The sequence below is a fragment of the Octopus bimaculoides genome, chromosome 3, assembly GCF_046866305.1.
Source record: "Octopus bimaculoides isolate indiv1 chromosome 3, ASM4686630v1, whole genome shotgun sequence".
Taxonomy (NCBI): Eukaryota; Metazoa; Mollusca; class Cephalopoda; order Octopoda; family Octopodidae; genus Octopus; species Octopus bimaculoides.
In genome coordinates, this window is record NC_142930.1 from 21,584,664 (window position 1) to 21,599,573 (window position 14,910).

The 14,910-nt window shown below is 36.3% G+C and overlaps 1 protein-coding gene across 1 annotated transcript in view; it reads left to right on the top strand.

Annotated features, from left to right (window-relative positions):
• Positions 1-14,910, top strand: part of LOC106884077 (MAM and LDL-receptor class A domain-containing protein 2) — a 161,947-nt gene that overhangs the window by 136,228 nt on the left and 10,809 nt on the right. Inside the window, exon 34 of the mRNA XM_089348673.1 lies at positions 13,181-13,431. Within this exon, the coding sequence (XP_089204799.1) occupies positions 13,181-13,431 (251 nt within the window). The remainder of the gene's footprint in view (positions 1-13,180; positions 13,432-14,910) is intronic.

The following is a 14,910-nucleotide window of genomic DNA, read 5'->3' on the forward strand; positions in this document are numbered from 1 at the left end:
ACTAATGCCCTTTTAAGTCTCCTTTCTGCAGCCATTGCCAGGTTCTATTCCAATCAATCTCATCTTTATTCTTCAGGAAATGACTGTGCATTTTCTTGTCTGCCAAATTTTCTTCATCTGCTCCCTCTGGTCTTTCTAAAATTGTATTGGATCTACAGCTTTGTTCACTGCTTCAATCATTTCTTCTTTACTCCCCTTGACATACCAAGCCAGGCTATTCTCTTCTTCCCTTACACGACCATCACAACACACTAATCCCTGTCCTCCCTCCCTCCTCTTGACACATTGTTCTTGGGGTGTAGTTCCTAGTTCATTGTCATTAATTTACGTGTTCTCCAGTCTATTTCTTGTAATTTATGCTTCTTCCAAGATACTATTCCTGCCCCATATCTCATGAAAGCAACTGCCCACATGTTAATTGCTCTAATCTTATTATGGCCATTTAGTTTTGATTGGAGCACAAGCCGAGTTCTCCTCAAATACTCTTTCCTGTACATTTCTTTCATCTTGTGTTCATTCATCTTATCTCTTTCAATGATGCTCAGGTACATATATCCTTCCTCTCTGACTTTTCACCACTTTCCAGCTTGATCCGATGGCTTTTACTGATTTTCCCCTTTTTGAGAATCCTTACACCACATTTCTCGATCTCAAATTCCATGCCAATATCTTTGCTAATCATCTGCACTGTTGCTGTCAAACTCTCAATTTCTTTCTCAGTCTTAGCAAATAACTTTAGGTCATTCATAAACCACAATTTGTTTACTTTCACCCTGCCTAGCATGTACCCCACATGCATCTCTCTTAAAACATTCGTTAGTGGCAGTATACAGACAACAAATAGGAGAGGCAACAGACTGTCCCCTTGAAAGATTCCTCTTTTGATATTTACCTCTCCCAGCTTATCTCCCCATGCTGTGAGTTCAGTTCGTCATGTCATCATTGAGTTTTGAATTAGCTTCAAGATATTGTGTGAGACCTTAAGCAGTTTAAGGCATTCAATAATCCATGAGTGTAGGACCATGTCATATGCTTTCCTCTAGTCCACCCATGTCATTGCCAAATTTTTGTGTCTCTTCTTGCAGTCAGCCAGGATAGTCTTATGGATTAGTAACTGATCCTCCATTCCTCTGCTCTTACGTCTACGCCCTTTTTATTCCACTGGTAGTAGATCATTCTTATCCAGATACTTATAGGTGCTGTTTGATATGATGCCCATCATCAGTTTCCCCTTCAATGGCAAACAAGATACTGGTTGGAAATTTCCAACTGCATTCCCTTTACTTGGGTCCTTCTGGCATGTACCATTCTTCCTTTTTGTCATCCAGCACAGTTCTTGACTACCAGTATTCAGTATTTTGTCCAGCTGCTTCACAATTCTCCTGTGGAGAGCTGTCAAGTTTTTTATTACTACTATTATTATTATTATTATTATTATTATTATTAATATTTTATGTTTGACTTTTGTTTTGCATTTGTACAAGTTGGATCCAAGTCTCACCCAGAGACCTCAAGAGACAACAAGTTAGAAGTTCATATTATTATTATTATTATTATTATTATTATTGTTATTATTATTGAGACAGCAAGCTGGCAGAATCATTAGTGTGCCAGGCAATATGTTTAGCAGCATTTTGTCCATCCTTAAGTTCTGGGTTCAAATTCTGCCAGGGGCAGCTTTGCCTTTCATCCTTTCAGGGTTAATAAATGAGGTACCAGTTGAGTACTGAGGTCAATGTAATTAATTAGTCCCCTCCCCCAAATTTCAGGCCTTATGCCTATAGTAGAAAAGATTGTTATTGTTATTATTCAGTAGTCTTATTTTTATCATGTGCTTTCACTGCTCTACCAAGTGCAGCTCTGTGTACCTCGGGTATGTGCTGTGGTTTGTTGTGATGCTCTTGTTTTTACTGTATTGAAAATTTTTTTATGTAGGATGTTTCTGGTACCTCACAGTGCTATTTTCTGTATGTTATATATACTTGTAAGTCCTGGTGCTTTTGTTATGCATTTGTCTGAATATTCTTTTATCGTACCTAATGCACCTACTATGATAGGAATTGTTTCTGTTTTTAGACTCCACATTCAAGTTACCACTCTTTCCAGATCTTTGTATTCTGGAAGTTTCTCCATTTCTTTTAGAGAAACATTGTCATCTGTTGATATTGATACATCGATTAGAAAGCATCTCTTTTCCTTGGTGATTTCTGACAACTATATCCAGCCTATTGGCCTTAATTTCTCTATCTGTGTATATTGGCATATCCCAGAGTATGATTGCTTTCTCATTTTCTGTGACCTTTTCTAGCGTGTGCCTATACCTTTTTTTTTTTTTTTGTCATTTCAAAGTGTTGGCATAGCTTCCAGTGTATATAGGTCCCAACTCTGTCGTGTCTGTGAATATATTCCTTCTTAACCAAGACTGGACAGCCAGAGACAATATGATTTATTGTTTCTTCTCCATCTCCACATATTCTGCAGTTACTTGTATTTCTTTTCATTACGTTTTTGGTCATTTCTGGTGGAAAGGCTTTGATCTTGTGCTGTAATTAAAAATCTTTTAGTGTCTGCTTTGAGCCCTGAGCTTCTCAGCCATGGTTGGGATTTTGCTTTGTCTATTTCTTTTGCGTTTAGTTTAACCCAGTTATTATTATTATTATTATTATTATTGTCTTTGCACAGCTTCCAATGCTCTGTCAAGTTCATATTTGTTGCAAAGTATCCAATGGACAATCCTTGCTATATTATCATGACGTCTCTTATATTCTTTCTGGGTTAACAACGTACATTGGCTGGTAATATGTCATATGGTTTCACTATTTTGTCCACAAATTCTGCATTTATCACTTTCTGACGTGTTGTCTATTTGTATTTGATGTAATTCATTCTTAATGCTTGCTCTTGGGCAGCACAGATAAGAGCCTCCGTTTCTGGTTTTAAATCACTTTTAGCCGTTCCTTCAACATCCCTATGAAATTGCCCATGCATTTTTTTCTTTATCCACCGATTTGCAGTTTCATTCATTCTCAAGTGCTTGTACAGTGCTTTATCTTTGCAATCTTCCATCCTACGTAAACCTGACCGTCTTACTTCCATATAATAGCGGTTCTGTGACATTTTTTACATACCATGCTATATTGTTTTCTTTCGCTCTAAGACTGTGTTCGCATCCAATCAGTCCTCTTCCCACTCCTTTTCTTGGTACATACAGTCTGTCTGTGTCACTTTTAGGGTGAAGTATCTCATATCTAGTCAGCAACTTCCTTGTATTTCTGTCTAAGCTGTTTAGTTCGTCTACTGTCCATGCGATTATCCCTGTTCCATATCTAAGGAGTGAAACCGCTCACGTGTTGATAGCTTCAATCTTATTCCATCCGTTTAATTCCGACTTAAGGATCAGTCTCAGTCTGTGCAAGTACTCCACCTTAAATTTTTCTGTCATTTCTTTCTCCATCAATTTTTTCCATTTCTAATATCCCCAAGTACTAATAGCCCATCTCTTCTATCTGTTTCATAACCTCCCCCAACGGTATCGCTAGCCTGTCCATACATTTGATTTTGCCTCTCTTCAAGACTAACACACCACACTTTCTCAGTCCAAACACCATTCTGATATCAACACTGAAAGTATACACCGTATCAACGAGGGAACTGACTTGGAAATCATCTTTGCCATAACGTTTGAGGTCATCCATGAATAACAAGTGGATGACTTTTTGTTAGTGGCTTTTGAATACATACCCAGTCTTTGCTTTGCTCAGAATCAGTGTTAGTAGTATCATGCACATTACAAAGGTCAGTGGGGACAGGCAGACACCTTGGAAGATGCCTCCCCTTATTTCTATTGTCCCTAAACTTCTTCCATATGCTGTCAGTTCCGTCGTCCACTTCACCATAATTTTTACAAGTAATCGTTCAACATTCAGTGCAATACCAAATAGGTTTGTACGTTCCATAATCCAAGAATGTGGGAGCATATCGTATGCTTTACGATAATAGATCCATGATGTTAATAATCATAAGGCCATGTCGTAGATTGATTATCATCATCATCATCATCATCATCATCATCATTATTATTATTATTATTATTATTATTATTATTATTATTATTATTATTATTATTATTATTATTTTTATAACGTGCTTTCACTTCACTACTGAGCGCAGCTCTGTGTGCCTTGGGTATGTACTGTGGTTTGCTGTGATGCTCTTATGGTTACTGTATTGAAAGTGTTTTGCGCAGGATGTGTGCAGTGCCCAGTAGTGCAATTTTCTGTATGTTATATATATTTGTAAGTCCTGGTGTTTTTGTTATGTATTTGTCTGAATATTTTTTTATTATACGTAAGGCACCTAGTATGATAGGAATTGTTTCTGTTTTTAGATTCCACATTCGAGTTACCTCTATTTCCAGGTTTTTGTATTTTGAAAGTTTTTCCATTTCTTTTAGGGAAACGTTGTCATCTGCTGGTATTGATGCATCAATTAGAAAGCATTTTTTTCCTTCATGATCTTTGACAACTATATGTGGTCTATTTGCTTTAATTTCTCTATCTGTGTGTATTGGCATATCCCAGAGTATGGTTGCTTTCTCGTTTTCTGTGACCTTTTCTGGCGTGTGTTTATACCATCTTTTTTCTGTTGTTATTCCATAGTGTTGGCATAGCTTCCAGTGTATATAGGTCCCAGCTCTGTCGTGTCTGTGAATATATTCCTTCTTAGCCAGGACTGGGCAGCCAGAGATAATATGATTTATTGTTTCTTGTCCATCGCCACATATTCTACAGTTACTTGTTATGTTTCTTTTCATTATATGTTTTTGGTAATTTCTGGTGGGGAGGATTTGGTCTTGTACAGCAATTAAAAATCCTTCAGTCACTGCTTTGAGTCCTGAGCTTCTCAACCATTGCTGGGATGTTTTTCTGTCTATTTCTTTTGCATTTAGTTTAGCCCAGTATTTACTATGTAGAGGCTTTTCTTGCCATCTTTTTATCATGGTCCGTTGCTTTTCTAGTTTTAGTTTGGATTTCATTTGTTTTATAGCTTCTTCTTCTTCTTCTTCTTCTTCTTCTTCTTCTTCTTCTTCTTCTTCTTCTTCTTCTTCTTCTTCTTCGTATTTGTTAGGTAGTATGATTTCTTGTTTGTATTTGTCAGCTTCCTTAAATACTGAAAACAGTTTTTTGTTTTGCTCGTGTTTTGTGGCTATTTGTATTAGTTTTCCTTGCTTCTGGAGTAGGTATTCTTGCAGTCCTATGGTGGTTATTTTATAATAGTTTTCCAGCTGTGTAAGACCACTGCCACCTTCTGTGCGTTGTATATATAGCCTTTCTATGTCAGATTTTGGGTGGTGCATCCTATATCCTGTCATTATTTTTCTTGTTTTCCTGTCTATTTTACATAGTTCGTTTAGTGTCCAGTTAAGGATATTGTAGCTGTAGCTTATAACTGGACAGCTAAAGTGTTAATACCTATTATCTTGTTTTTAGCATTGAGCTCTGTTTTTAGTATTGATCTAACCCGTCTATTGTACTCGTTCTTTATTTTTTCTTTCATTTGTGTGTTGTATCCTATCTAGTTCATTGACTCCTAAATATTTGTATGGCTGGCTTTCGTCTAGTTCTCTTATTTCATTGGCTTTATCTAGTGTGATGTTGCTACTTTTAACTAATTTTCCTCTTTTCAGGGTTGCTTTGGCACATTTTTCTAATCCAAATTTCATATCTATTTCCTTGGTAAAGCCATGTACTGTCTGCAGTAGTGTTTCCAGCTCTTTGTCATTTCTAGCGTATAATTTTAGGTCATCCATATAGAAAAGGTGGCTGACTGTTTTTCCGTAACATTTGTATCCGCATCCAGCTCTATTTAGCAATTCAGTTAAAGGTGTGAGCGCCAGGCAGAACAGGAGTGGAGAAAGCGTCTCTCCCTGGAATATTCCTCTTCTAATGGGGATGGCTTTCGTTTTCACAAGTCCCTCTTTTGTTTGGAGCTGTAGCACTGTCTGCCATTTATTCATGTAGTGCCTAATGTATTTTATAATAATTGGTGCCACCATGTTTATGGCTAGTGTTTCGAGAATCCACGTGTGGAGAATACTGTCGAAAGCCTTTTGGTAGTCCACCCAGGCCATGCTGAGGCCTGTCTTCTTTCTGTGGCTGTCTTCAGTTATGGCTTTATTGATCAATAATTGATCTTTACAGCCGTATGAGCCCTTGTAGCATCCCTTCTGCTCTTCTGGAAACAGGTTGTTATTATTATTATTATTATTATTAATATTATTCAGCAGTTTTATTTTTATCACGTGCTTTGGTTTTACTGCTGAGCGCAGCTCTGTTTGCCTTGGTTATGTGCTGTGGTTTGTTGTGATGCTCTTATTTTTACTCTACTGAAAGAGTTTTACATAGGATGTGTGTGACGCCTAGTAGTGCTATTTACTGTATGTTATATATACTTGTTAGTCCTGGTGTTTTTGTTATGTATTTGTCTGAGTATTTTTTATCATACATAATGTGTTTTCTATGATAGGGATTGTTTCTGGTTTTGGACTCCACATTTGAGTTACCGCTATTTCCAAATCTTAGTATTTTGAAAGTTTCTCCGTTTCTTTTAGAGGAACATTGTGATTCTTTTGGTATTGATACTTGGATTAGAAAGCATTTTTTTTCGGTAATCTCTGACAACAACATGCGGCCTTAATTTCTCTATCTGTGTGTATTGGTATACCCCAGAGTATGGTTGCTTTCTCATTTTCTGTGACCTACCTTTTTCTGGCGTGTGCCTATTCTATATCTTTTCTGTTGTCATTCCTTAGCGAAAGAGGAGGTATTGTTTTCAGTGGTGCTTGTTTGTTTGTCCGTGAACAAGATAACTCAAGAACCGCTGGATGAATGTGAATGAAACTTTCAGGGATATTTGGCTTCGTGGCTGTCATAAACTGATTAGATTTCGGGATCGATCTGGATCGATTTGTTATATTTACTTTACTTTACATGAAGCATTACGATCTTACCTTCACTTTCAAGTCTTTCTCTGATTATCTCCCTCATGATTTCCACGTAAGTTATGGCGGCGTTGCTGTTTCCAAAGTTTTATTTTCGTTTCCCTATCATTAATTTTACTCGCTTATCTATCTTAGTAGAAACTGATAGATAAAGAAATCAAGCTACATAAACAAACGGCAGCAAAATCGTTCAGAAATTAAATAACACTAACATATTCAGTAACAATAATAAATTCAATTTAGTTTAACAATATTTAGCTTTACCAATTTTGAATATATCGCCTCTGTTTAAAACCTCTTACCTACTTGACAATTGCATTTGTAGGTCTGTCTTGAAGTAAGCCTTACTTCTGGGACTCACGTTTTTGTGCGCAACAATGTTGTTAAACCTCTGTTAATAGCACCATATGCAGGTTCTTTTCGCTTTCTTCCACACACGGATAATTTTTTTGCTATAGACCTTAATGGTCGTAAAGACACTATATCAGTGGATAGACTGAAAACAGGCCTTCATAGAGAAATCTGTCCCAGTTCCCACTGCAGACGACACACAGCATTACAAACACTGCCCGCACACCCACCTTCACATTCCATGACTATCACTGGGATCGATCAGGTACCAGACAAGGATTCTGGATTATTTTATCGGTTTTTCACTTAATTTTTGAGAGCGGTCGGGTTAATTTTTAGTATTCTCATTTGTGAGAGCAGTCGAGTTTATTTTAGATATTCTCATTTTGAAAATCATTTCCAGCTAATCCTTGAAAGGACGTTGGTGTTGCCTTAGCGGAAGTTTACGCTCTCTGAGTGCTCTTGTTGTTGTTGTTGTTGTTGTTGTTGTTATTATTATTATTATTATTATTATTATTACTATCATTATTATTATTATCATTATTATTATTATTATCATTATTATTCAACAGATTAGACTGTTGGAAAAGAAAAGAATCCTAACATCGGGCTACAAGTAGCCTTAGATGCCAAGAATCCTCCTAAGTATCCTAGCTGCCCTTAATAACACTGTTTTCTGCAGCTGTACTTAACTGGGTTTTATGCCTATTTCCTCTATCTGTTAAGGTCTTCAGGGATAGTTCCCAATGCACCTATAACAACTGAGATACATTTTACCCGCACTTTCCATAATCTCTGTAAGTCAATAGCTAGGTCCTAGTACTTTGTTATTTTTTCTATACATTTTATATTAATATTTTCATCATTTGGGACTGCAAAGTTAATTATCTGGCACTTTCTATTCTCTTTATCTACTACTGCCAAATCAGGCCTTCTAGCTTCTATTACTCTATCAATCTGAATGTTAAAGTCCCACAGCATCTTGTATTTCTTACTTTCTAGTACTTTACTAGGTTCATGTTCATACCATTTATCAGTATGTTCAAACCCTAGCTTTCTACATAACTCCTAGTGAATTGCTCTCCCTAGATTGTCATGTCTTTTCTTGTATTCTTTTTGTGCCAGCATGCTACATTGATTTACTATATGAGTAATATTTTCATCTTTTGATTTGCATAATCTACGTTGAAATTTGTTTGGTTTTTGTATATTTTGGCTTTTATCCAATTAGTCCTTAATGCTTGATCTTGGGCAGTTACTAACAAACTTCCTGTCTCCCTCTTCAGCTTTCCTTTCTGCAGCCATAACCATGTCTCACTTCTACTGTTTGTTGAAACTATCTCTAGGAATCTACCTGCAATGCCTTCTGCCAGTCAGATAATGTCTGTTCTTTTTTCTGCTTTTTAAGTTCGTTTGGTGTTTTTGTTTCCCTATGTTTCGCTGTAACTCTAGCAGCTTTTAATAAACTTTCTTCACTATAACCTACATAGGAGTCTATATCTACTCTAGCTAATCCATGCAGTTTTCTACTCATATTAATCCTCTTCCACCTTCCTTTTTCAGTAGATGTAATCTTGCTACTCTGTCCTTTACTAATTCATGTTCATACCATTTATCAGTGGATAGACTTAAAAAGGCCTTCATAGAGAAAACTGTCCCTGTTCCCACTGCAGACGACACACACACACAGCATTACAAATACTGCCCGCACACTCACCTTCACATTCCATGACTATCATTGAACATGAATCTAGTAAATTTAGTTTTTTTCAATCTGCAAAAGCTGCTTAGTATCTACGCAATGATACTGCCCAAATATTTACAGCCTTCACTAGATTCAGATCATTTAGCTTTGACTTCATTAGCTTCCTTACCCTTCTGATGTACTCCTTCTCAAGTTTCGTTTCCATTTCTATTGTTAGTACTCTGTCAGATTCTAATACTCCTAGATACTTGCAACTCTCTCATCCTTTCAATGATTTTAATGCCTGGCTATGTGGTAATTGGATGCCTTCACTGTTGGCTACTTGTTCCCTTCTCATGATTAATATTGCATACTTATCTATGCCAAATCCCATGCCAAATCCCAGTCTGTATTAAGGAATCTATCTCTTTCATTCTTACTAAAAAGCTTCAGATCATCCATGTAGAGCAAATGGCTAATTTTTCTCTCACTATTTTAGAAGTGATACCCTGCCTTGGCCTTCTTTAATACAAAATTGAGTGGGATCAAATATATGATAAATATTAAAGGGGATAACGAGTCCTTCTGGAAAATACCACTTTTGATATTAACTTTCCCTAAAAGTGTGTCACCTGAGTATAGATCTACTTTCCATTTCTTCATGCTAAAGCTAATTAATTCTCTAATGTTGTCTGCTGTGCTGAATATACTCAAACATTCACTTATCCATGAGCGTGGGATCATGTCATAGGCTTTCCTATAATTTATCCATGCTATTGTTAGATTTTTCTTTCTAGCTTTTACTTCATTTAGAACTGCTTTGTCTATAGATAATAATAATAATAATTATTATTATTATTATTATTATTATTATTATTATTATTATTATTATTATTATTATTATTATTTTATGTTTGACTTTTGTTTTGCATTTGTACAAGTTGGATCCAAGTCTCACCCAGAGACCTCAAGAGACAACAAGTTAGAAGTTCATGTAGGTGTTATGCCTAGGGTACCATATATTTGGATTTGTACAGTTTTGTTCAAGTGAATGTTTAAGAAACCATAAGAAAATTATGTTTGCTTTAAAATTTGAGATCACATAGACAGTATTTTACGTAGGATATGGGCAGTTCCCATGAGCACTATCTTTTGGACTTCAGCCATTTTGGGGTTTCCTGGTATCTGAGCTAGGTAGTAATCAGCCCGTTTTATTATTGATATTATTATTATTATTATTATTATTATTATTATTATTATTATTGATATTATTATTATTATTATTAGTAGTAGTAGTAGTAGTAGTAGTAGTAGTAGTAGTAGTAGTAGTAGTATTAGTATTATTGAGTGAGAGAGCAGTGCATGCCATCAAAGTGACACTGGGGTAAAATGTACAAAGCTCAATATACCCATCATGACTACTCGCCTGATAAGGGTACACCAGGCACATGCATCACAACCATACGTGTGCGACATGGTGATCTCATATGAAGATAAACAGCGCATGACCTCGCAGGTGGGGTCCAGTAGGAGAATTTTTTTCAGGTCGAGTAGCCCATCCCGCTTAAAAGGTCCCTGAATAAGGTTTGTTTAAGGATGTTGAGCAAAACACCCATGTTTCCAAAGGTGAATTATTCAAACCCCAAAGAACCCCTCTCAACACATGGTTATGATGCTCCCCCACTATTTCTGCTCATGATCAGAGATGCACATATCGTCAGCCACCAAGGGATATGCTCAACTGGTTAAGGTCAAACAACTGACAAGCAAATCTGTGGTATTAAGCAGAATACTTGGTGTAGCCCATCTTTTATACCAAGACAAAACATCGTACATGATAACACTTCCAATCCATTAAGATCAGAAACCATGAGAGCCACTGCCTGGTACTGCATCAGGGCATTATTATTATTATTATTATTATTATTATTATTATTATTATTATTATTATTATTATTATCATTATTATTTATGGTTTCTTTTCATTATAACTTTATTTCAGCTGCCTTAGTACCAGGCATCCTCGGAGGCCAAGAGTAGCAAAAGCACTAATGTTTTGTTATGCATGCTAAAATTATCACCGCATTTATTCCATTTTAGATGGAGAGTGCTTTCCGTAGTATATGGGTTGTACCCATCAAGGTTATCTTTTGGAGTTTATGGAGACTGGAGTTACCAGGGAGTTGCTTAATATACTTCTCAGCTGCCTTTTTTATTATTCCCAACGCACCAATAATTACTAGTATTATTGTAATATTAAGCTTCCACATTTTTGTGATTTCAATTTGTAGATGTATATAGTGAGAAAGCTTTCACATTCTTTTCTTGAAATATTTTGATCTTGTGGGACAGACATATCTACTAACAGACAAGTTCCTCCATTGTAGTCCTTGATCACAATGTCTGGTCAATTGGAGTCAATTTTTCTGTCTGTATTGGGAAGGATGGTGACGCCCTCACCATTTACTACATCCTTTGGATGGTGCCTGCACCACTTATCATGGGATTTAGTTTTGTAGTATTTACAAGCATTCCAGTGGATGTACTGCCCTAGTCTGTCACGTCTTATGAGGTGCTCCTTTTCAGCAAAGACTGTGCTGCCAGAAACAACATGATTAATTGTCTCTGTGAATTTTCTGCAAATTCTGCACGAGGGGTCAGATCCGTCTTTAAGGATGTTTGCATGGTAGTTTCTGGTAGGTAAGCTCTGATCTTGTACTGCAATAACAAAACCTTATGTTTCCCCTTTCAGACATGTCCATTGTAGCCATTGGTGTGTTAGATTTTGATCAATATCTGGCTTGGACTGGTGGTTAGGGTATTTTCCATGCAGGAGTTTGCCTTTCCAGTTGTCTTCGATATTATTCATGCAAGCCTTCTTTGCTTTTTATTTGATGTTTTTTGCATCAGTGATAGGTTTGTCACTACTTGGATCTCGTTGGTCTTTCTGATTGTTAATTTCTAAATCAGGAGAAGCAAGGATAGTTCTGTCAATATTTAGGTGTCTTTGGTCATTCTTATTGTTAACTTGTAGGCCAAGAGAATTTTTAAATTTCTAAGCTTCATTATTGAAGCTTGCTTGAAATCCTCATGCTTTAGAGCAGTTCGTAAGAGTACATCACTTGTTGTATTAAGGTACGTTTCAAGGCCTGTTATCGCTGATTTGAAAGATTGGTCGAGCTGTATCAGGCCTCTTCCACCTATTTTTCTTGGGAAATAAATCCTGTCTGCATCTGATTTTGGATGGTGCATTCGGTTCCTTGTAAGGATTTTACGGATCTTACCATCCATATTGTGCATGTCAGTGAGACTCCACTTAATGACACCAAAGCTATATGTGGTTACTGGTATGACCAAAGAATTGATCACATTAATCTTGTTAGCAGCATTTAATTCTGAGCTGAGGACCATTCTCATCCTTCAGTAGCATTCCTTGCAGATTTTCTCTTTCATTTTAGAGTGCTGGATACCATCAACTTTATTGGTTCCCAGATATTTGTATACTTCATATTGGTATAGGTTCCGAATAGCTGTGGTAGTATCAAGTTCTATATTTTCTGCTTTTATGACTTAAAAGTTGTCTTTGCACATTTATCAAGTCCGAATTCCATACCTATATCAGAGCTGAATTCTTTGACAATATTCATATTCTTCTAATTCTTTGTTGTTTTTGGCAAATAGTTTTAAATCACCCATGTAGAGTAGATGATTAATTTTCTGGTCAAAGATCTTATACTCTCTCTTAGCATTATTCAGTTGCATGGCTAATGGGAACAGAGCGAGGCAGAATAGTAATGGTGATAATGAGTCACCTTGAAAGATACCACGGGCAATATTGATGTCTGGTGAGGTGGTATATCCTAGTGTATGGTTTAAAATAAGGGTGGTTCTCCACGAATTCATGATTACTTTAAAAATTATTGTTATTATTATTATTATTATTATTATTATTATTATTATTATTATGTTGTTGTTTTTTTTCCTTCTTTCTTCAAATTTTCTTTCATTTGTCGCCGAATGTTTTCCGTACACCTAGGGCAGAGAAACTCGTTGTATGCATTCCCAGTTTACACATATTATTATTATTATTATTATTATTATTATTATTAACATTATTATAACAATGTTTTCTCTCTTTCTTTTAGTGAATCCAGTTATTCCAAATATTCAATAAGAGTTGGATCTATAAAAAGAGATGAAGGAAAACTTTATAAGGTGGATCACGTCATTATACATGACAAGTATAAGGGTTTTATAGAAGGTTATGATTTGGCACTTCTTTATATGGAAAGTGAAATTACATTCACAGATAATGTGCAACCAATTTGTCTTCCAGAAAACCCTGCCTCCCTAGATAAAGACTACTATGCTACTGGATGGGGTCGAAATGAAAAGGGTAAGAAAATAAATAATTACTATTTTTTAATATTCTTTTACCCAATTATTTCATGTTGTTGGTGTGTATGTGTGTTTTGTACATGTGTATTATAAGTGTGTGTATGTATCGTATGTATTGTATTGTGTGTGAGCGCGAGCGCGAGCGCGTGTTTGTGAGTTTGAGTCTTTTGGATGTGGATGTGTGTGCATGTGTCTGTAAGCCCAGGCATAGCTGTCTGGTTAGAGGTTTGCTTTGTAACCACATGGTTTTAGGTTCACTCCTATTGCATGGCACCTTGAACAATTGTCTCTTAACAATCCATGGTGCATGAACTTGGAAGATGGAACCTGTGCAGAAGTCTGTTGCATATCACTTGGCAACCAAATGGTCCTGAGTCCAATATCACCTTGTAGCACCTTGAGCAAGTATATTCTTTTGTAACCTCAGACTGGCCAATGCCTTGTAAATAGGTTTGATACATGAAAATTGAGCAAACCCCATCATATATGTATGTATCTTATCTATAAATGGCAATTTCTGTCTTTCTGTCCATCTGTCTGTTATCATCTTACTGCCTAACCAGCAAACCAATTTTCATGAAATTTTGCATATATGTTAAACTAGCGTCCATTTCAATAATAGGCTAATTGGATTTCAATAAAAATCAATAATGTGACCCCTAGTGGGGTTAAGCAAATTATATGATAAAATGAGAAGGGTGCAAAGAGTTTTAGTATGGGAGAAATGTAGTAGCAGAAGTGAGTGTGACTGATATCAAGGAAGGAGAGAACGTTAATACAGCTGTCATATACACGCGATGCTGTATACATACCTACTTTAAGAAATACATAGACACACGCACGCACACACACACACACACACACACACACACACACACACACACACACAAATAAGTAACTTTTAAAATGCCGAGGAAGGGAGAGAAAAGTGGGTGTGAGGAATACGTAGCTTTAAGGAGAGAGAGGATAGGTAGCTTTCTGCAGTCCATCGCAAAAAACATTCAGACAGAGACACACACACACATATGTATTTATATATATACATACATACATACATGCATGCATACATACATACATACATACATGTCTACTATACAACATTTTAAATTCGTGCCTACCTGTGTGTACGTTTGTAAATGTGTGTGTGTGTGTGTGTGTGTGTGTGTGTGTGTGTGTGTGCATTAGTTTTTGATGTCATTTGTATGACTAGAAAAAGGCGCACAGTTCATAAAGGAGAAGCTGTATTTGAAAACAAATTGGTACAAATAATCTTGAGAATCCTTTCATCACACTTGTTTAATGAATGTACCATTAGCATCAATGACTGCTTCAAAATGGTGTTGGCAGCATCGACATGCCCAAATCAGATGATTTTCATCAATTTTGGACATAGTGCTGGTTATGGCAGACTTGAGAAGAAAATTTAGAAGAAAGTCACAGCTCTTCAAAATGCCCTCAAAAACTAACGCACTCTTAT